Source organism: Cryptomeria japonica, chromosome 2 (genome assembly GCF_030272615.1).
Source record: "Cryptomeria japonica chromosome 2, Sugi_1.0, whole genome shotgun sequence".
Classification (NCBI taxonomy): Eukaryota; Viridiplantae; Streptophyta; class Pinopsida; order Cupressales; family Cupressaceae; genus Cryptomeria; species Cryptomeria japonica.
The window spans coordinates 263,331,837-263,356,973 of record NC_081406.1 but is presented as its reverse complement, the minus strand read 5'-3'; the positions used below and the strand labels follow the sequence as shown (position 1 = coordinate 263,356,973).

At 35.2% G+C, this 25,137-nt stretch overlaps 1 protein-coding gene across 1 annotated transcript; it reads right to left on the bottom strand.

Moving 5' to 3' along the window:
* Positions 1–15,317: 15,317 nt before the first annotated feature.
* Positions 15,318–25,077, bottom strand: LOC131056060 (uncharacterized). The gene is made up of 6 exons (XM_057990389.2): positions 24,600–25,077; positions 19,067–19,285; positions 17,865–18,821; positions 17,504–17,704; positions 17,197–17,392; positions 15,318–15,754 (listed from the first exon to the last, which is right to left on the bottom strand). Exons 2-6 carry the CDS (start codon positions 19,181–19,183, stop codon positions 15,570–15,572), a joined length of 1,656 nt encoding a protein of 551 aa, XP_057846372.1. The 5' UTR covers positions 19,184–19,285; positions 24,600–25,077; the 3' UTR covers positions 15,318–15,569.
* Between the last annotated feature and the right edge of the window lie 60 nt (positions 25,078–25,137).

Genomic DNA, 25,137 nt, shown 5'->3' with positions numbered 1-25,137 from the left:
CACATTTGCACTTTCTACTATTTTGTTAGATGATTTGATCAGACATTTAAATGCTTTACTTCTAGAAGAATAACCAAGAAATGTTCCTTCTTCACTTTTCTGATCAAACTTGCCATTTCTATCATCCTTGTGTACATAGCATCTACTTCCAAAGATTTTAAAATAACTTACATTAGGTTTCTTGTCATACCATATTTCATATGGTGTCTTCAAAGTACCTTTCTTTAGTTGTACTCGGTTCAGGGTGTAAACTGCAGTGCTTATTGCTTCTCTCCAAAATATTTGTGGCACTTTCTTTTCAATCATCAGGGTTCTGGCACAATCCACAATAGATCTATTTCTTCTCTCAACTATTCCATTTTGTTGTGGAGTTCTTGGCGCAAAGACTTGTCTTTTTATACCATGATCATTGCAGAATAAGTTGAACTCATCAGAAGTGAACTCTCCTCCTCTATCTGATCTAAGACATTTCAGTTGTCTTCCTGTTTCATTTTCAACTCTTGCCTTGTACCATTTAAACATTTGAAAAGCTTCAGATTTTTCTTTTAAAAACATTACTGACATCATCCTTAAGTAATCATCCACAAATAATATAAAGTATTTATCACCATAATAACTTTGAACTTTCATAGGACCACAAAGATCAGTGTGCACAAGATCTAAAATTCCCTTAGAAGTGTAAGACTTACTTGTAAAGCTTGACCTTGTCATTTTACCCATCTGGCATCCTCAGCACATAGCATTCTCAGGTTTTTCCAAACTCAGTAGACCTCTTACTCGGTGCTTCTTGCTTGTTTTGATCATATTATCAAAATTTACATGACAAAACCTTTTATGCCATAACCAGGTATCATCTATCTTTGCATACAAACATTTATTTCGAGTTGAGTCAAGGTGAAATGTGTTACCTTTTGTTTGTGTTCCAGTAGCAGCTAACTTTCCATGCTTGTCATGAACTTTGACAATTCCTTTCTAAAATTATATTCGGTATCCTGTATTGTTTAGCTGTGCTACACTCAACAAATTGTATTTCAAACCTTCAACCCAATAAACATCATTGCATCTTGCATTGTCAAGAAGTGTTATGGATCCTTTACCTCTTACTGGACATGGTGCATCATTACCAAATCTTACATAGCCTCCATCATAGTCTTCTAACATAACAAACTTGTGTTTATCACCTGTCATGTGATGTGAGCATCCACTGTCTATGATCCAAGAATCATTAGTATTTATGTGAGATATAAGGACTTTTTCTTCATACCTTTCTTCATCTAATCCATCTTTGATAGCCACATAAACCACTTCCTCTGTATCAGTTTCATCTGATTTATCATCATTGGATTCCTCATCGGCTATTAAGCATGACTTTCTATCTCTTCTTTTGAAGTCTCGGTGTCCTCTGTAATGATTATCCTTCTGTCTATCATCTCGGTAATCTCTTTTTTCAGTAGAATCTTTGTCAGGATAGTTAGAAGCCATATGTCCTATCTTATCACAATTGAAACATTTCAAAGGTAGTTTTCCTTTATACTTACCTTTGCCTCTCGGTAACCTTTTGGCTAATAGTGCTTCAAACTCTTCTTGCTTTCTGATTTCCTCATACAGTTTGTGTACTTCCTCCATGTTCTTATGAAATCTTTCACTTGCTCCACTGTGATCCCCTTTAGTGTACTTATTCATTCTATCATTATAATCATCAGATTCACCAATATGACAAGAACTAAATGCAGATTCAACTTTATTTACCGATGACCCACTGTTATCAAAGTTACTTAACTCAAATGCATGTAGCTTACCAATAGTAGCATCTAAAGAAACTGGCATATTAGGTACAGACCTCAATTCATTGATTGCAGAGACTCGGATTGCATAAGTCGATAGAAGGGTTCTTAACAACTTACTTGTTATATCCTTTTCTTCAATAGTTCCACCTGCTCCTTTGATTTGATTGACAATCTCCTTTAGTCTTGTATTGTACTGGGTTATGTTCTCACCTTCATTCATCCTCATAGATTCAAGTTGTCCTCTTAGACTATCCACTTTTGCTCTTTGAACATCTTCATCTCCTCCATACACAGATATGAGCTTGTCCCACATTGCCTTTGCATCATTACAGCCTTCTAGATCATTAAACTCTTAATCGGTCAATGCAGATGTTATTTCAATCATTGCTTGGATATGTTCTTGATTTGCTTTTATCTCTTCCATAGTCAATGGATAGGTGCTCGGTGTGATAAAATCATTCTCCAAATAATATACAACATATTCTCCAACTCCTGATAGGTGCAGCTTCATCCTTTTCTGCCATGTAGAGAAACTCGACTTGTTCAGCTTTGGTGCATCCCTCTTATACATCTTTGGATCTTTTCCTCAAGTACCTTTAAACTTTTCCTTTCGGAGTCCAAAGCTCTGATACCAATTGATAGTTATAATACTTAAAGATAAGTACAGATGCCAAGCTAATAAGATGAAAGGTGGGGGTGAATCGTATAAACTTAATCTTCCATAATGACATCATATTCAACCTCGGTAACATATACTTCAGTAATATAACCAAAACTGCTAAACATGCAAACTCAAAAGCATATAAACATCATAACACTCATAATACCAAATTTAACGTGAAAACCCAAATAGGGAAAAACCACTGTGGGATTTTGGACCCACTAAGAAATATACTCTTCTAGAGTATGCTCGGTCAAAAGCAAATCCTGTTAAAGATTACAAAAACACGTTGCTAGATGTGACCCGGTTAAGGGATTTCCCTTAGATCTGTTAGGATCTTCACCTTGTTAGAAGTAACCTTGTTAAAGGATTTCAAACACTCAATCAGAATGTCACCTTGCTAGAGGGTTTTACAAATAAGACTGTTAAGTCCACTCGGTTAAGAGATTTTCTGTCACTTCACTAAATAATGGTAATAAAAATCTATCTGCAACTTCACATCTAAAATGCTAAAGCAGATTCTTATTTGCTCAATACAATATAGACATAGAACTAATCTTGTCCATCTGCTGGGCTCTATACTCTGTTATTCAAAACAGATCTTCAAGCTTTTGTGTTCAGTAATCACTATGTAGCATCCCTGTGCATACACTTGCCCGCATACATTGTTTATCAACAGTTCCCTATTTATAAACAATTCGCCAACCGCTTAATCTCCTTGATCAATCATAGCCATTAGATCTTCAAACTTTATCCAGGTTCAATGTATCCTTCGATCTAAAAATGTTTTACCCTGCCTTGGAACTTGCATACATTTCTTGGAACTTGTGCTAGGGTATTGCGGTTCAATCTAAGCTGTAGATCTTCTTGTCGGTTTTCCTTTGCCATAGATTCTTTAACAAACTTCATTCACGACATACCAATCATTTAATCATAGCCAGCTCATCAGCTTCCTTCATTAAATAATGCATGTAATCATTTAATGTATTCTGTTATTACTCGGTTGCAACTCAGTAAATACTAAACTTCACTCGGTAGACATTCTGCCTTCATTAACCGATAGCGATAACCTTAGGGTTTACCGACTAGGTTCCTTAGGGTTTACCGACTAGGTTCTTTGCTCGGTAACATAATATAGTATTAACCTTTCAATCAATAACATATGTAGGATATCAAAACAATCTGATCATCATGATCTCATCATTGTCTAGTTTGGTAATAGTTGCCCATTGAATAACTTATTTCTCCCCTTATTCATCATATTCTTTATGTGTCTTTTACCGACATCTTTATACTCATCAAATCATACTTCTCAAGATATGGCAACATCATACTGAATTAGAAAATCAATTTCTTGACACCAATGACAAAATAATAATATTAAGACAGTAAACATCCTTAATCAGTTATATCCATAATCATCAACAACCTTCTCAATATCCTTATTGAAATGCCAACAATCTCTCCTTGTCTGTTATAATGCCAAATGCCAGCATTTAATACTTCTTTTTTTAATTTTTTTGGGGGGATTTTACATGGTGGAGGATTTTTTTTCTTCAGAGGAAAGTCTTTGTAGGATTCAGGAGAGTTTTAATTAGTTTTCAATATTAATTTTTTGGGATTTTTTCTTTTGGTTGTAAAAAGACTTTGGAGAAATTTACGAGGATTTTGAAGATGAAAATTAGTTGAGGATTTGAACCTATTGTTGAGTGGGTTTTTCTTTCACTGAAGATTGCTTGGATTTATGATTGGAATTTTTGGTTGGAAATTCTTGTGTTGAATTTGTTTTATTTCTGGTTGATATCTTTTGGTTGTTTGTGGATTACATTTGAGTTTTAGTTCTTCTTTTATCTACTTCAACTTTGTTTGTCTTCACAGGACCCGATATAGAATTTGAAATCCATATTCAATTATCTCTCAATATTTTTTTGTTGTGTGTGTGGAAAGTGTTTTATTTATTTGTTTTGAATGGTATATAAAGGTACTATAAAATTCTAGTTTTATTGTTGAGTATGAACCTTGTATGTGTTGTCTTTCCCTATGTATGTAATGTATTTTCTAAAGGGTTTTCAATAATTTGGAAAGGGTTATTTTTGTTTTGGTGTTTGAATGGAATTTATGATGTGTGTGAAGCTTTCATTTGTTGTCTAGAAGTGTTCTTTTGTTCTAGTTGGAAATTTGTAGTTTCATGTTTGAAACCCTCTCTGAATGGAGTTTTAAGGGGATGATTTTTGAATTTAGAGTCTTATAACCTCAATTTTGAGTCTTCGAGGTCAATTTTTTTAGTATATTGGATTGGAAAGAGGTCCTTCTCAAATGGGTCTTTACCTGTTTTTAATTTTATGTCTCGAAAGTTTGTCAATTTTGCTCTCCTACTGACCCCTTCCAATTGTGCAAACCTGGGTTCAACTATGCAGTTATAGGGACAAAAAATGAGCTCAATTGTGTATAAAATTAGTTCAATTGCATAGCTTTAGAGATTTATCAATTGCATAGGAACTCAATTTTGGTTTTGGGTTTTTAGTTTGGTTCTATTTTTAACTTATGGTTTATCTTAGAGGCTCAATTTGGTCTTATACCTTGTTAGTTGTGCAATTTTCGTCCGATTGGTCTCATTTTGGTTGGATTGGTGTCTTCATACCCTTTCCTATATTTGGCTGTATAATAAATTAGTGTATTATGTTTCAGTTTTCAGTTTTAGGACAACCCTTGATGATAGGGTCTTGTATGGAAAGTCCTCTTTCCGTTGTGCAATCTGAACTTGAGAGTGGATTCATGTTGATTCAAGTTATGTTTCTTATATTTTTTTATCTAATTTGGGTAGGATATGGTGAATAGAGGCCCAATATTATGCCCTAATGTAAATCCTTCAAAGAATTGTGCATTCGTATGTGGTTTTAGGATGGTATCCCTTGTTGGTAGTGACCTATGGAAGTCCTATTTCTGATTATATATTTTATCCATTGGGGATAGATTCATGAATGCTACTCTTGCGATTATGATGCTTATGTTTCCCTTACTTGAATCTTAGAGGTTAGGATAGCTAGATGCATTAAGGGGGAGTGGCTCTCAATGGGGGTCGAGGCCCAAAGTTGCAGCCAAGGTAACTCATTGGGGGAGTTGTGCAATACAAGTGATAACCTTAATTAAAACTTTGGGATGTGAATTAAATTAATAAGATAATTTATGGTTCCTCACCCATGGCCTTATGTGATTTTTTAGACACGAGATGGGATTGGGAAGGCATGCCTGCACATGTTGGTGTTGGTTCATTACCCAGAGTGATATGTGTGCACATGTTGGTATTGATTCATTGCATGATCGTCATTATTGTCTATATGAGAGAATGCTCAAATTTTGCATGAGCTCTCAAATTGGGGCCAAGGTCTGGTGTTTGGAAAGGGACAAGCTACCAGGGTAACCCATATTGAGTTTATGTCATGACACTCTTCCCTTCATGTACATTAGTATCCTCTCATGTTTGGTTGTCGGCTTTTGGAGTGTCCTAGTTGTTGTATTATTATTCTAGTTTGTATCTTGTGTTCCCTTGGATGTTGATTTGTGTGTTTGTGAGTAATCTTGTTTTTTCTCCAACCTTCTTTCTTGTGTGTTTGGGGCCTTGTGTCTATCTCCTAGCACAGGAAGTGGACCTATGGGTTCCACATGGTTGGGTGGCATTGCTTTTTCACCCATTGGGAACATTTTGGTGGACTTGCTCATGTGCGGCTAGATGGATCTTTACCATGTGCTTTTCATGTCTTTATATTTTGGTTGTAATATGATCTACCATTATGTTGTTATTTGTTATATATCTTCTAGAATCAAATGTATTTGGAAATGTAAGTGTAAACATAATTGTAATTGTACTTGATATTGTATTTGGGACACTCTTTAAGGAGGTGGTTCTATTAGGACTATTTATTTGATTAACTTGTATGATGAAATAGCATTTAGGTGAATGGTATTTTGTGATGGTTAAAATGATCTTACTTCATGTTGAAAGATTGCCTTAGAAATATTAAATTTGGTGCTTTGAATGAATATAGTGATGAATGTTTAATGTTAGGACATGGGAGGTAATGAAAGGATGTTCATTTGTTTTAGTAATATGAATGTACCTAAAGATAGATGACTATTGTTGGTTATGTAATTTAATGAATTAATACTACCTTGAATGAATTATCCCATTTTTATTTAGTTCATGTTTAGATGTGTTGCTAGTAGAGACATTAGGGAACCCATAGAGGAATATGTATGGATAGTGTTTACAAGTCTTCCACTAAATAATGTAATAGTTTATTATTGTGTTGTATTGATAGTAATATGTAATATGTTGAGTTGAAAGATTATTAAATGTATTATGTTCTTATAAAAAAATAGTTTTCTTTGTTATAGTGGTTTTTGGTTGTAATTCCTTTGGGTTCCTTAGCGAGGTGTTACATCATCACCTTCAACTTTTTATGATATCCCTCTTCTTCTCGCTTTAAAAATATGTTCACTCCTTAGCATCACTTTGTTATGGGTGTGATTATTTATTTTTGGATATTCATACTTGAAAATTTTTGCAGTAGATTTTTTTAATTTTTGAGATATTGAAAATTAGGAGATATTGAAAATTAAAGTTATAAAGTTAAAAATTATTTTGAAAATAAACACTACTACTAGTTAATGTTATTAATATTATAAACATACCCTTTCCTCTATGAAGAATCTCTCTAATCATTGGTAAAATTACTTACTCCTAAAATTTATTTCTAACTTTAGATTAAATTATTCCCAAAAGAAAATTCTACAAAAGTGTGCTTTCTTAAAAAAATACAACACAATAATATTATGGAGAAAAGTAGAGAAACTAAAATAGTTAGTCCTAAATGTTAAATTAAAAAAAAAAGGTTGAAATGAAACAAAAAAAAATAGAGAGATATGTAAAGCAATTGTATTTTTTTCTAATTCTTTCTTATGCCCCTCTTCATTCTTCTTTCCTCCTTTTGTAAAATTTTCTTAACTATTTTTAAACATATTTTTCTTGATTATATTGATCACTATAAATGATTTAAATCATTTTTTGGGGTTTGCAAGTAACACACTTGAGAAAGAGTAAAGTTACTAGAAATTAAACATGATGTCATGTATGTGTACAATTGTTCACTAAAAGTATCATATTTTTCATTATTCTACTTTAAAAAATATAATTAATATTTAAAAAAATTAATATATTATGACATTTTAATTAATAATAAATTGTTATTAAGATATGAATATATTGTTTTTTATATTAAAAGCAACATAACAAGAGTGTTGTCTCTATAACATCTACTATCTAAAGGCGTCCAAAAACTACAACCAAACTACAACAACCAACCAGTAATAGCTATAGTCACAACAGTTCGAAAAGCACTAAACATAACCAACCAGAAAATAACCAGAGTCCAGAACATCAGCTAACATAAAACATACTGTAATTACCTAATAAGTTTATCAGAGGAGCCAAGCTCCAATAAACATAAACAATAAAAAAAAAGGCCCATATGACACTAAGCATTACTAGACTTCTTAACATCCTATCCCGCTTGCAGTAGGGCATTGTTCCAATCCTCTATCAGGAACTTAAAAAGCTCCTTGTGAATGTCATCCTCATCGCCAAGTACCTTGTCCTACACTAAACAAAGTGAAGTCGTTGAACTCTGCATAGCCCAAAGGTTGAATCTACATATGCTACCCATCTTCATTTCCAGCTCGAGGATTCTAACCCTTAGCCTATGCAATTCCTCCCACGTTTCCTTCATCTCTCTATCTACCCTCTAACATCTCATGCAACTCTCACCCACAACATTCATCTTCACATCCTCCTCCATGGCAACCTCTTCCAATCTTTCATCCCCAATTGGGTTCCCCTGTTCAGCCCAACTATTATTTACCGACTTCTTTGGGTTCTCATCTAAATCCCCACCACCATTAACATTCCCCTCGTCCTATTTTTTCTCATACTCCTTCCACTGTTCTCCTCATCTTTCGAGCCATAATCAACAAGCTTTAATCTTTTGCCCTTCCTAGAATCATGGGAGGCCAATTTGTTTGACCTTCATCTACTTTCATTCCTATTGTACTGCCTATCATACTCTTCCTCCTTACTTGACTCTTCTACAATAGTAATCTTCTTGCGGTCGTGTTCTTTCCTTTTTCTTGCTTGTCGAGGTCTTTTGGGTTTTGGGAACATCAATTTTTGTAATTACCACTGAGCTAGAGGGGGTTCTAGCAGAAGAAATGAAAGCAACCTCAGGTTGGCGAATGCAGTGTTTGGTCCAAGTACTAGGTGCACCAATTAACAGGGGTGAAGCACTTGAGGCAGGGGCTTCCATTAACACGATATTCATAGGCGGACACAAGGCCAAATGGAACAAATACAATTTATAAATCAAGCCCTGGTGCAAGGGCATAGACTTTTTTCCTTGGTTTTTAGGGTCTAGGGCCTCATTGACAGAGTGTTCCAAGGAGTGAAACAAGGGGGTTCTAGCAGAAGCAATGAAAGCAACCTCAGGTTTGCGAATGCAGTGTCTGGTCCAGGTACTAGGTGCACCAATTAACAGGGGTGAAGCACTTGAGGCAGGGGCTTCCATTACCACGATATTCATAGGCGGACACAAGGCCAAATGGAACAAATACAGTTTATAAATCAATCCTTGGAGAAAGGGCATAGGCTTTTTTCTTTGGTTTTAGGGTCTAGGGACTCATTGACAGAGTGTTCCAAGGAGTGAAACAGATATAAGGGGAAAGAGATGGTGTCATGGTTCCTAAAATGATTCAGAAGCAACATGTGGTAAAAGTAGTAAACTTTATGATGACCTTCTAGAGTAAAATACTTCATAATCATTAAGCATGTCGTTTTCCAGTGGTCGGGAAACTCCTCTCTCGCATATCCACCTTGCAACTTCATAGGGGCTTCATTCCCATGAATAACTAGTTAATACTTTCACTATTCGCCACATGAGTCTTCCATGGAGAGGCCAGTCACTTGCGCAATTGCTTCCTCCCTAACTTCAAGCAAAATTCCTCCCACAATGACTCCTATTAACCCAAGAGGTCGCAAATTGCAATGACAGTTCTTCATCAAACCCTTGGATCAATTCAAGGTACCCATCAACCCCTCCCTACAAATGTTTCATACAATTTATATATCCTTGAACTTATTCGGCTTATCAGGCTCAATACGCATACGATCTCCCCCCATTCTATGAGTAGTAAGAAAGTATCATAGAAAAACCAAAGAAACACTAGAGAAATTTGTGAATTTCTTTCTAGAAATATTGTAGTAAATGTGGAGGCAAGTCTTATGTAGGCTATCAAAATCATAAATGTTCTTATATCTTTCTGTAATCCCTCGCACGTGCTAGCTGCACAACATGCAATAAGAAGTGGTAGCGAAATTGAAATCCGTAGGATTTATTTCCCTAGGGAATAACTTGTCATCATTACTCCAAGTCCCACGCAACTCACTACAATGATGCTAGAAAATCATATCATAGCAAAACAAAAGACACACAAGACACAAAAGGTGGGCCCCACTCCATGTCATTGTATAAGGGTTGCTAATTCCAGCAAAATTGTACCACCTCCACCTAGGAGTCCACCTTAATTGATTCCACATCATCCAAAGCCTGCTCTTCTTTATATTCAAATTTTCTTGCCATCTATATTCAAACTTGCAACCCCCAACACAAATTGATAGGTGTTGCAAAAGCCAACTCCCCAAAGAGATTGAATTTACCCATTAGACTCCACTATCAGGGACTCTCCATGCAAGAGTATTTGAATATTATTAGGGAGGGCATCCTTCCTCCTCCATCATCTTCATCCTTCAGTGTGGAAGCCAAGCATCGTCAAGGCGTCTATAGCCATATTGCCCTCCCTATAGACATGACCAATTTCAAAGTGCTCTAACCCAACAAAAAGTTATGGACGTCTCTGATTAACCCTTCAATGGACTAGTTAGTATTGTGCAGTCCCTTAACCACATCAATGATGAGTTTGGAATCACCTTCAATGACTAAGGCCTTCAATCCAATTTAGAGGCCAACTACGAGTCCCCAAAATAAGGTCATCCCTTCAACTTGGTTGTTAGTATAACCCTTCAAATCCCTAGAGTAAGTTGTCACCAATTCCCTCGTATGTATTCTTAGGACTCTTCTCGTAGCTACCTCCCCCATGGAGTGTCTCACAACACCATCAAAGTTAAACTTACACCACCCCAACTTAGGTGTACACCATCTAGTATTCCCTCTTAGCATCCTTTTCAAATTGTCAAATTTGGCATAAGAGGAAGGTGGACCCCAAATCTTAGCGATTTTATCATCAAACAATTAGGGAGGAAAGGATGGACAAGGGCAAGAGATGGCGGGGAGGTTTTCTAGGGGGAGCTTGGAAAAGGTTTTGAAAACCACCTCAACAGGATTTTCAAGATCATGGGAAATCCTAGTGTTTCTCTCTTTTGAAATGCTCTAGCCAAGGTGAGGCATGATCAATCCATTACAAATTGTTGGAGGTCCCTATCCATACCCCAAGAAAAATCCATCTTTTGCAGCACCAAGCCCCAAAGAGTTTTAGTGAAGGTGCAATGGAGTAATAGGTGGGAAGGGCTTTCCTCCTCCTACTTGCATAAGATACAATGGTTTGAGAATTGAAATCCCCTCTAAGATAGATTATCCTGGGTAAGGATCCTGTTATGCAGGGCAATCCACCAGATGAAGGTAATCCTAGGAATTAGTTGCTAGTTCTAGACCTTCCCCCAACACCCCAAGAAATTGTTTCCCCTTAGGAGAGAGAGATAAACAAACTTAGCAGGAAACTCACCCCTAGGGTGAATTCAACCTCCATATGAATTTGTCTTCTCTAGAAAAAAGGGGGATTTTGGATTGTTTTAGCAAATCATGTAGCTCTCAAGTTGTATGCAACATCAAAAGGATTGATAATGGCAACATTGTGAATTGTTATGTTTTAATATATTCTTAGTATTATATTTTTATATTTCTATTAAACTCTTAACAAAATAAAAAAAACCTATTAAAATTGCATTATTATTGTATTATCATATCATTATATTTTTATTTTATATGCTCTTCTTTAATATTATTTCTAATTTATTTTTATACTATTATTTTAGTATATTATATATTTAAAACAATGTAGAATCTTCTTTTGTTTTTATATATATTTATTAAGAATATCAAAATACTAATCTTTTAATAAATATAATATAAAATTTAAAAAATAATAATAAACATCTCAAACATGATATCTCTTAACATCTTTTACTTTATTTATGTTATTAATTACGTCGAAGGCGTACCCTTTATGAAGTTTATCAATTCACTTTGCAAATCAATCAATGGTTCAAATTTCAGGAGAGGTTGTGCAAGACGATTGAACAAATCGTCACAGTTTAATCTTGTATGGCCAATAATTTTGATCACCGAAAAGATTCCACCACGTGGTTTGCTTTCTTTTAACCGTGTGTTTGTATTTCATTGTTTCCTTTTAACTTGCGATATTTCCGCTGTCGTATGAAGAGACGTGCATTAAAAATTGTCAGAGTTAGATTGCGTATAAGTACGAAGTATCCAATGTAAGTGGAGACATTCAACAGTTTTTCGAGACTGTCAAAACTTGCTATGATGAGACAGTAAACTCTGAGAAATAATAATGCGCGAAGGTTGGACGATAAATTATTTACCTGACACCGCTTTGAAGGTCCGGCCCGCCTCGCAGATTGTCCTTCCCAACAATCATCTTTTCAAACTAGGTAGTAGCTCCTTGAAACAGGTAAATAATTTCCTCAAACTTCAGAATCAAATCGTTCATACAACGCGTCTTTCCTCTTATATGCTCTAACGTCATGAATCCATCTACGAGGATTTGAGGTTTTTAACCACAGGCACAACTTTTCTTATTTCAAGATGCTTTAGGGTTTCAACATCGTACATTTAATATAATATAATAATGAAAATATACTATTAATAATATAATAAGAATATAATAATAATAAAATAGTAATAGAATAATAAAAATAATAATCTATTAACTAAAAAATAATAATAATAGACAAAGGAAGAACCTCACTTAATTCTTTTAACAACATTTTGAAAGTCAAAGATGACAAAAAAAATCATTCCTTAATAGACTCAATCCATGTAAAAAAATAAAAATCACCATAAGAGAATGCTTTGTCAATTGTGGGCTCTCTCTCTCTCTCTCTCTCTCTCTCTCTCTCTCTCTCTCTCCCCTTCTTTGTATATATATATCCCTCTTTGTCTCTCTCTTCCTCCCTCATATACATGGAGCCCTTGTTTGTCCCTCCCTATCAATGACACTATCTCTAACTCTCTATCTTTCTCGCTCTATATAGCTCTATCCCCCCCCCCCCCTCTCTCTCTCTCTCTCTCTCTCTCTCTCTCTCTCTCTCTCTCTGTCTCTCTCTCTCTCTCTCCACATCTACCATTATCTTTCTAGATATCTCTCTTTCATTTTGTCTCTCTCTCCATCTCTACATATTTATCTCTCTTTCTCTACATATGTATCTCTCCATCTCTTTCCCTCCCTCTATCTCTTCCTCTTTTATCTCTATACCTCCCTCTCCTTGTTGCAAATATAACACGAGCCTATTGATAATGAAGGTTGATTATATTTCTGATTTAGAGATTTAATTATCTCACGTCTTTGGATCCTTGAAGTGGATGCAGAGTTCTTTTTAAGCTATCACTTTTCAACTGAGAACTTTGTTGCACAAAAAATATCAAATTCTAAAACTATTACCAATTGACCTCATATGTTGTACAAATAAATGCAATACATAGAGTAATTTTTTCCTCAATAGACCTTCCACAACTCTTTAGTGTACCCATTACTAAATGGCAATGCTCTCTCCCTTTCTATCTCTCTATACCACAATCTATATATCTCTCTCTCTCCCTCCCCACCTATATCTCTCCCTATTTATCTCCTTCACTCTATCTAATCTATCTCTATTTCTTTCAATATCTCCCAATCTTACTCCCTCCCTATCCTAGATATCTCTTTCTTTATTTCCCTCTCCCTTTCTCTTCCCATATATCTCTATTTCTTTCACTTTTTCTTCTGATCTCTCTCTCTCTCTCTCTCTCTCTCTCTCTCTCTCTCTCTCTCTCTCTCTCTCTCTCTCTCTCTCTCTCTCTCTCCCCTCCATATATAGATACATCACTCTATCTATCCATCTATCTCTCTTCATCTCCCTTTTCCTATACTTCTATATCTTAATCTCCCCATATTTCTTCCTTTATCTCCCCCTCTATCTTTATCTCATTATCTTTCCATATCTCTCCATTTTTTTCCCTTTATCTCCCCCTCTATCTTTATCTCATTATCTTTCCATATCTCTCCACCTCTCTCTCTATAGCACTTCATATCTATATCTTTATCCTTTTATCTCTCCCTCTTTCATGTTCCCACAATATTTCTCTCTTCTATCTATGCCCCATCCCTATCTCTATCTCCTCACTCTCTCTTTCTCTTCTCCCTCTCTCTCTATCGCAAAACTAACATGAACTTATTAGTAATGGAGCCTCATTATCTTCTTGATTTAGAGTTTTTTTAGTCATGGATGGATCCCTATAATTGAATGCATAGTTTATCTGAAGCTATGACATCTCCATTGAGACCTTTACTGCAAAAACAACATTATTTATTTGATAACCTACCAATTGACCTCACATATTACACAAATGTACGTTAAAAACAAATTCAACAATTTTCCTAAATTGACCTTCTACACCTTTTCAGCATACCCATTGCACACCAAGATGCAATTGCTAGTTATTTTTATTTCAAAAGTTATTACTTTAATAGCTTTTCATATTACTTTAAATCTATTTACTTTTTATTTCCATTTGATGAACTATTTTTGTTCATATAAGCATTATTTAATTTTATCTAATTAAGATTTATTTTATTTTATTTTACTGCATTGTTTACTTTCAAATAAATTTTACTTTTTTGAAAAAACTGTTATTTAATGCACCGTAGATGTTTATAATTATATTTAATTTCAAGAATATAATCGGCCATGTGATTAAAAACATAAAATAAACATAATGTTACTTAGAACACCTCTCGACTTAGATTACTTTTATATCTACAAATGTTTTTTTGTTTTTTTTGAATTTTTACTTCTAATCGTGGTTTGCAGTATTTAGCTTTGATACTTATAATTGAAATGTGTTTTTTTAAGATCAAAGAATTGCTCTTTTAGCCAACAAAAAATCAACATTTCAAATGCGATAAGTTTATGCTTAATAGAAGCAGATCATGCTTTAACCTGCAAGTCGGCAATTTTTCAAAAAACAGCACTGTATCATAAGAGCAAACAAAAACAAAAAAACATTTCAAATGCGATAATTTTATGCTTGATATAAGCAGATCATGCTTTATGCTGCAAGTCAGCAATTTTTCAATACATAAAAATGAGTCAAGGAATATAAACTTTAGAAATCAGTCAGTCAGCAAATTCCAGGACATGTGAGTACTATTGTTAATTATTTTCATTTCTTAAATCCCGCACAAATATGCACACTGAGTTGAACGCTATGTGCAGAACAGAAACGGAATTTGCAACTTCTGACAAAACCTTCATACCGAGGAAACATTTTTCATGCAAGTATGAGAAATTTATGAGACAATTTAAGAAAAAAACTTTTGAAATTCCCTCGTGTATTCTTTTAACTGAAAATCATCTTGCACTCCAATCTAATTTCATGTAGTTAAGGACGATTGAAATATTCCCCCAGTCCAGCAATTTACCTAACAAATTGTAAAAATGCCAGACTAGTACAGGACACTGCAGATAAAAGTAAACTGTAATATCATTGCACATCCGCTTCAAATGAAAGCAGGTTCCAAGCAATTTCAATGGGCAGTAACATCAAACTATATTTTCAAGCAACTGTTTCACAAAGGGCACAATATCAGTGATATCTCATGGCATTTCGCCATTGCAATTACCACTAAAAATATTTCTTACATCTTGTACAGCTATTGACATTGTAAGAGCTTAAACAGAACTTTTTAAAAAATTTACAGATTTACAGGTGTATATATCATCCTTCCAAACACTGAAACAGATCATTCAAAGCATTGTATAAAGGTGCTGCTGCCCTTGGGCTTTCCACTGAACCGAGGAGAATATCAGTAGGTGTAAGATATGGATCCCCATAGAATAGTGTGTTTGTCTTTGATCGTAAAGCAACAATATTTCCCTCTAGTGACAATCCAACAAAAGCACCTGTATGAAACAAAAAAATATGTTATTCCTTTAAATAAGTAAAGGATGTTCAAACTGAATAGTATTTGATTGTGCCCCAAACAGCCTTCTCTGAGAATATTCCTAAGGGAGATATTGATGAATAGTAAAAAGAAACAGAGGTTTTACTGTCATTTTTGCTTGCGTTCCTTTGACAATTTAGCAAAATTTATTTGCATCAAAGCATTGTCAAGGTTAAAGACAAAATATATAGTATAAGGTTAATATATCTTGACACATAAATATATTTTTTAAAAGGTAGTCACAAGTTACAACTAAGACAAATATAAGAAAAAATATATTTAGGCATAGAGTAACAAAGATTCATAAATTGCAATAAATATTTAGCATACTTATTTTAAAGATGATGTAGTTTCAAGTTCAACAAGCAAAACAGGCCATTGGGGTAAGCACATTGTATTAAAGGCCGGCTAACTCTAGGTGATGTAGTTGGCAGTGCATCTTACTTTGAGGTTGAAGGGTTTCTTGATGCTGAAGTGTATTCAAAAGAGAAAGTAGACAGTCAAGTTTCAATTTACATCTCCTGGGACATCCTTGATCTTAGTGTGAGATAGGGAATAGCAACATCCAGTGTTTCCATATTTCTAACAGGTTTTTTGGTTTCATAAACAAGACAAACAGGGAGACTTTCAAGAAAAGGAACACTTCATTAGCACACATGGAATTCAGAAAGGACGATTTATACTAATGGCAAAAGAAAAAGAAGCATTGCTACAATTTGAAAGATGTCACAAGGGTTGATGTACCCTAATAACCAGATTTATCAAAGATGGATGTCATTAAAATTTAATATCCTCGAGTAGGTCAATGGGACTTAAAAGTACATACAACTACAATGAAAAAGTACGAGGATAAAAAGAACCCTAGATTGCCTCTTGTTCTCACTTATGGTTTAACTTTACATCATAATCCCTAGTTTTCCTCCCAATTTTCTATTAAATCTAAGTGAAAAAGTATCAGCTCTGTTTGTTTGTTTCAGAACAAACCATCTCCTGATTTCTTCCATTCTTTTTCCATCCCTTCACATTTCCAATGCCATTCTAAACATTTGTGATTAAACACGTCCTTTTAATTTCTTGAATGTATTTTGTTTACTTCTTGCCATAATGTATAGCATCAAAGAAGAAAAACCTAACATATAAGTTAGAGTTGCAAACATTCCTCTGCCTAGAGAAGGGACTTGCTCACATCAGACATTCGAACAACATACGTATCTAAATCTTAAAAATCATTCAACATCGATAACCAACAGGAACCTAGTTGATCAGGAATAGATCTATATGACTAAATATGAGTTACAAAATAATTATAAAAAGAAAGGATACCTTTGATCCCAAAAATATTTCTTCAGATATGTTAAACAAAACAGATATAATCCACAGGTACGAACTGCCTGGAATTACCTTTGCTACAACTGTATGTATAACAGGCAGCTATTCCTTCATCTCCAGCTCGGAGATCTGCCTCTACAGCTCTACCTAATGGTCCAGCTGCTGCACTTAATCCACCTCCAAAAGAGAAATGCATTCGACTACTGAAGGCTTTGACTGCAGCAGAATTGCGGAGCACAATAACAAAATCTGTAAGCTCCCCACCAACCTGCACATAGTAAAAATGAAATAAAAAATCAAACCAACTGTAATTTAAAAAGAACCTTTTTTCAATCAAATGGGAACTATCACCCAAATATGTATGTGCGACAATCTTTACCTGTGCACCCCAACCTAAACCAAAGGACAATATTGCTGATGGTGCTGACCAGGAACCATTTTCTCGTCGAGCAATAACTAAACCAGTGCCTAATTTGTAGGTGAGAACCATGCCAGCTTTTGCAACTGTTAAGATTGCCAATCCTTTAGCTCCTTGTAAAACACAAACAGGTATGGACCCTTCTGCCTTCAGCCTCGCAATCTGTAACAACTGGCAATGTTTCAGAATTCACAACAAGTAATAGGCTACCAAAGTGAAATGCATCAGATGGACAGAACAGATTCATGTTTAGAATCCAAATATTACTGCCAGGCAATGAGATACTCATCTGCCTCGGAGCATGTAGGTTTTGAATATGCACCTTGCAATAATGTCTCAAAACATTGCTCGACTTGTAGATCTCCTGCTCCATTGACAAGCCCAAAGGAGTATTCACCCATCCTCTCAGACAGGTCCAGTCAATGACATCATGTGTTGCTAACTGAGAAGCATTGCTCACATACTTTATCAAGAAACTCTGCAAATGTTCCAACTTCTCATAACACAAATCACAAACTCTTTGTGGGTTTCGCTCTCTAAATTTTACAGGCAACAGGCATTTTCCCATTGAACATGCTCTGCAAAATATTCCTCCACAGAAACGACAATGATGCCTTCCACAAACAAGTGGCTTGAAGGGTGCCTCACAGCGCATACAACAGAAAGCAAAACTATCAGGAACCCACTGAGGTGGCTCTGCTTCCAAAATTGCTTGAATAATGTGACTATCATCCTCATCTACATGCAGGATGGGTGGTGCACTTGGCAAGTTAACTTCTGGCCACAATGTAGTAATGTCTGTTTCTTCAGATGATAGCTCAGATGTAGTGTCCGGTATTTCTTCTTGATGAGGAGCTAATATATTTCTCCCTGGTTCTTCTTGATGGGGATCTGATATATTTCTCCCTGTTACAATTGTATATAAACCACTTATAATATTCCTTAAATTTACTTCGGGCGGGGGGGTTTCTGGCATTGTTGCTTGAGAACCTCTATTGATATCAGAATTTGCATCACATGAGGCATGATCAACAGAAGATGAATGTCCTTTCTGTGAAACTGATACTTGTACCCAGGGGCCGGTTTCTTTCGGCAATGGAAGGCCTCTCTTTGACTCACTGAATGAATTTATTTGAGAGGCTGCATATCTCTCTACATGTGGCATTTTCTTCATTCTTTCCAGTGCATCATTCAAATCAATGTTCAATCTAAGATTCAAATTAGGATCAAATGGTGTACGACAAAGGGGACAAAAGGGTACATCCAAGCGCAACTGCAGCTGTTTGATGAAGAAAATGTTCAGGATAAAAGCAGAAAAAAGGACTCATTAAGAACTCTATTATTGAAAACTATTTACATTAATTCAGAGAATCAAAACTTTGTGTGTATGCACGTAGCCTTCGTTATTTGGCCACGTTCTGGAGTGAACAAATGTGCATTTACAGCTAAATGAGAAACATTTCAGATGCATCTCAAGAAGTCAACTTGCAAAATTGAGATCATAACCAATGCAGAAAATCAAACCTCTTGTAAACACTCTAGACAACCATTGTGACCACAAGTTAAAGACGCAGGTCCACCATTGGCCCCAAGGTCCTCCATACACACCACACATGTTGGAAGACTGATGCCATCTGCCATGTACCCTGAAGGTTTTTTTCAATTTTGCATACGATATTATGAAGAGTGTTACAGGCTTAAATCTGTTTTAAGGATTGAAAACTTCATTAACAACAAGATGGCCTGCAAATATCAAGCACAATAGTGATCAAATAGAATGAACACCTAAATGGACAATATACAAGACTTCTATTCTTCATAGTTTCTAGAAAGCAATACTCAGATTTAAAACGCAGTTTCAAAAAGTTCCAGATACCATGGGTCGTCAGAGAGAAAAATATTACATCTCCGGATTTCAGAATCCCTTAATGCATCAGTTGTAAATACTTCACATAGGACCCAACCATCAAATTGGAAATATTTCAGATGTGGAGGAAATAATAAGAAATCATAAAGCAGGTATGTGCCTCTGTGGTCATTGCTTGATAATGCTCATCTCTTTCTAATAACAAAATCCACTGAGTAGACTGAGCCAACAATTACTGAACATAAAGCTCTAGATAATGCATGTGAACTTGATTTCAAGTGTTATTGGACTGCCAACTTGCAAAGTAGAATTAGAATTAGGCTAATGTACATACTATCTTGTTAATATCATCTCTGAATCTGTAATTGAAAGGTTTTCTATAATAGACTGCCTCCCATGTAGCTATGTACACGTGTAAAAAGAAACTGCAGTGGTTTAGCATGGGATGCAACTTAAGCGCTGGATAGAAGATGGAATGTAATGTCCCCTCTTCAAAACTAAACCAAGACTAAACCCTTGAAATCGTTTGGTAATCCTATTCAGGGATTACAAGTGCTCTTTATTGAATTTAGTTTTGTACTTTTGAACTTTTGAGATTAAAATATTCAGAAATATTGAATATTTTATAAGGCAGTGTGTGAAGGATTAAAAGAATGTTAAAGGGGATTGTAAAAATTAAATGAGGACAAAATAGAAGTATCTGCCACATATAAATCGTGTTTGTCAAAGACTCAAAAGCCACCAAAAGGAACTTGTGGAGTTAAAGAAATTAAAGCTGCAGTTATAAACAAAAGAGAAACAGAAAGTGGAAGTCCTTGAGATCAAGTGCAAAGCAGCCACTTCCAAAAAGGTCAAGTAATGTTACAAAATGAAATTATAATTAAAATTTATTTTAATATTAATCAAGAGGCATTTGAAGGGTTATGACTCTTGGGAGGAAAAATCTATTTAACAGAAACCAAGTAAGAAGGAGGCATATTGAGAAAGCATTCTATTATCTGATTTCTACTCTTTATTGGAGCATGGAACTTTGGTTCAATTAACTTGTGGACGAAAACCCTTTAGATCTGGAATTGGAGGACGAAAACCTGCAATTCCTTAGAGTGATTTCATGCAGAGATCGTCATTGTACAAATTTGATTAATTTCAGTTTGAATTAAAATATCCTTTCAACAAGCAGCTGGTCATGGTATTCCAAGGATGGTATCAAGCAGATTTTGAGGCATCTAAAAGGCATTTCACTAAGAGATAGATCAGTGTAGATTTGAGATGAAACAGCAGCTGCTTAAAAGAATTAATTTGGTTTTTCTGAACTGAATTCTCAACATTAAATCTGATTATAGAATAAACCATTTACTGCAATTTCTGAATTGATCTCATCAAGAAGCCATAAGGATTTCAAATTATGTTTAATTGTGCAAATCTCTACCGATTGTGCTAGGATTTGATATTAGCAGTATTCTATTTGTGCAAACTATTATGATTTCGAGCTAGGGTTCGGTATATTTAAAAAATAAATAAACAGGATATTACATGGATTATGTCATCGCTGATGCCAATGAGATGGTTAAGGAATGTAATCATCATCAGTCTCCCATAGGGCTTCAAACCATATGGTCTGCAACTCTGCACCATCTGAGGCTTACCATCATTTTCCAGTTAAGCCATGGCATACTGCTTTGTCGCTCCATGTCCTTCCTCAACTCCTGCCGCAAATTGACAAATCCCTACACACATCTTATGGCCATACTCACTGAATACAAGGTTAACGGTTTGGGTTGGCAGTTTTTTTTTTGTGTGTGGATGGGGAGGTGTTGGATTCACATTTGGGATGTCCATAGAAAACAAATATAAAAATCATAAATATATACATATTTCCAGCATGAAAAGACAGATTAAGTTCAGAATACTTCATAACATGCATATAATATATTACTGGGTGAGTCACCATATACATTATGCAAGACCGTATGTATATTCAACTTCAAATAATCCCAATAATATAGCTGTAACCTCAAAAGCAGAAAAAACAAACACATGATTATTACTAAGACCACATACAGCACACATTTAAATGTCACAGCATGTATTTAAAGACTAAGTATATGTTAATAGATGTAAATTAGGACTTAAAAGGATAATTAAATGTAAAGAATTGTAAATAATTAACATTGAGCACCTTCAAATAAATGTGTGCAAAAAGTAAAGCATGTGTGCATAATTAATATTTTTTGCTTTTTACGGAGAATTGCAGCAGGTAATACTCCAAGGCTTACAACAAAATACCAAAATCACCAATAGCTGTACAAATCCAAAACTTATTATAAAAGATAAAAGTGAAAGAGCAGCCTATGAACTTAAAACATCACTAGCACCAATGATAATAGCAACACTAAAACACCATCATTTTTATGTATATACTCATTGGCCGTCATTGGCTGCAGAAGTAAGTTGGAGGACAAGCCAGGGAATGATAGACTTCCTACCACATTCTTCTCGGCTGCCTAACAGTATAGTGATGTTTGTTGGAAAAAGAAAACAGATAAAAAAAAAAATAGAAGTAAAATAAAATAAAACAGCACCTAATTCACCACAGGTTTTCCCTGGACATGGCAGACACCACCCGGGCACACTTCAAAGTGTACCCAGATGAACCCAGTTGGGTTCTGCAGACTCCTGTCCACACCCACAGTGGACCAGGTATGAATTAGACACAGATCCAGGGGTAATCAGAGTGAACAGGTAAGTTAGACTGAAAATATTAACAGCATTAAATAACAATGACCAATCTTGAAAACACATTGCATCTCATAACCATATCGTGAAAACTTCATAACTTATGTTCCATTTTGAGGCTTAGTCTGTCAAATCATCAGCTTAAGTAATCTTTAATACACATTGCATCTTCTTATAGCACTACACCACAATCTGAAATTCTTCTTCCTTCAGGACATGACTTTCACTTACTTCAGGACATAACTTTGATACTCGATATCATAACTATCATTCCTTGTTGGTCCTTGTATTCTATCTTCAAAAGGTGGTGTGTTGAGCACACATGGATAATCAACTAGAAGATAGGCTTTTTACTTATTGTTGAAAATATTTCAGCGTTTACATTACAAAGGTGTAGTAAACTACATTCTGTTGAGATGAATATGAGCTCCTTCAAGCTATTTGGTTTCCTTGATGATCTCAATGTTCTTGGGCTGTAACATACACAAGATACTTGCATGGGATTGGAAAGGATGCCTGCAGTAATCAATGGAGAGATATTTTAAAATGATTCAATATGAACGGTAATCTTACTGCACGGTAGGATAATTTTTGACAAATCTGAATATTCACATGTACATAAAGGTTGGAGGTTAGGAGGTGAGGGTTCAGCTCAGTCACAAATTATTTCTTTTAAACCTGCATAGACAACCTAGAAAATATTTTACGTTTTATCCACACCTTATACCTCACTCAGGCAGCTTCATCATGCCCTTTTAAATACAATACAGATACCTATGATCTCCTTAAAGCTATTTAATTCCCCTGATGACCTTAAGTTTGTTGGGTGATTAGAGCTCCTAGATTTGAAAATCCAGAAAAACCATGCATATTTTAATTTTAGCTGGTGGTGTCGTCAATTTTGTTTCTGAGCAGTTTTGTGTGTTTGTGTCGATCCATATCACTTTGTTATGTCCAGAATCACTTAATTCACAACAGGCCTTTTATATATCAAGAACTATCAGCTTAGCTTTACACTTGATTTTAATATTTCAGTAGGCAAAAGAAAATTCGTTCATTTTGCTAGGACCTAGTGGCAATTTGTAGAGCTCAAAGGGAAAATAAACCCAGTTTAGTTCCCATCAGGTGGGCTACAACCTTTAACATCATGTTACTGAGACCAGGTTAAACTTCAGAACCTAATGAACCAATGGCTACAATCTTCCCGACGAGGGTACCTAGAACTAGAAGTATTGCATGACTTTGAAGAAATTAATGACTGTCATTTAAGACATCTAATACAAAATTATAAATTCACTTCATCAAAATTGGCTAGTTCCAATCCAAAAGCGAAGGAAAATCAATGATGCATTATTATTGCATCTTACAATCAAGAAGACTCTTCCACAATAGATTGTATATTCAATTTCTCCCTTTAGGAAACCAAATAAACAAAAGAGCCTGCATTAACAACAAAGATAAGAAGCACAAGGGCACAAAAATTCAGAAGGGAATCTTAAGATAATTTCTGCGAACCAAACAGTGTATCATGTTACAGATTCCGTATCAAAGTAAAACCATCTGAAACCTTAAGCTAATCATTAAGCAAAATTCAACAACAAAACGACCTTTATGCTTCACGAAGCCATGGCTTCTGGGCCTGCGTGCCACCGAGAAGATACAGATTCAAATCTAGCAGGCTCATGCCACATACAAAAATGGGTTCATTTATCTGGGTTAATGTAGTTGTTGTACCTTACGAGGCATATGATATAAATGATCCTCTTCGGCATCAGAAAAGGCTCAAAAAACCTATTGATACTGAGTACTAGGCATACCTGTACCCAGATGAGATACTCAAATAATGGAAAAAAAGTTAAATCTAGACAAGTGGTGAGAGAATTTAATATAAAAAATAAGGCCAAACGCCTACAACCAACAAAACCCTTAATGACTATTAACATCACCAGCAAAAGACCCAATTCTTTAAAAACCAATTTTCATATGGTATTAATTGAGTGAGATTTCGGGCCGCCTTATAACGCTAGATGTGTAAACAGGAGGCACAATTGAATGATAATCAATATTCCACAACTTCACCACACGTTCGGTGGAGTTTTTGACAGCTTTACTATCATGGGGCAATTTAAACCTGAATAGCGCCCGTACTTCTACTGGCGCCCCTGATTATCATTACAAACTACCCTAACATCCCCTTAGCAAGCCAAATCTTCAAATTCATTTAATTAAGGAAACTAACTCAAAAGCCAGAACATTTGCTTACATAATACATCCAACTAAGCCCATCAAATTAATCAAGAACACCAAAATTTCAATTTTGTATAACCAAAAACTGCAACAGGAATGCCCAATTGAAGTAACAATGTTGGGTCGCATAGAATTTTATTGAATATCCAAAATTCATCAATAAGTTCAAAAATTATAGTCAAATTTATGTGAAAATTAGTTACTAACCTGATTGAATCCAATAACATTGGCATAGAAAACAGAGAAATGATCTGTGGACACAGATACGATAATGTTTGCAGCTGACAACTGTGTTTACACCCTCCTTTCATCCAATACATTTTTACTGATAAAAGTATGCTTCAATTTGCTATGTTTTTCAGTCTCTATGCTCTTCAATCCGATAGTATGTGACAAAGACCTCCACCTAGTAGTATGGAAGCTGAAATTTTCAGCTATTTAGGTCCATAAATTCACTTCTGTGTTGCAATTTGGTCCGATTTGCAGCTTTTGGTATGATGGCCGAATGTATTCACTGTATGTTAACCTAAGGAAGAAGCAAACGTTGATGTCATTCCACGTTTGAGGAGGTGATTATAATGCTTAGGACGGAAAAAAATCCTTTTTCGGGTGTGCGGTTTTCTGTCGGATCTCATCCTTTTAGAGGTCGGCCTTCACAATTAGCCTCATTAGAAGAGAACCATACATTCAATATGGTCAAAGACGGAAATATAAATTATTATATGTTAATTTATTTTTCAAATAA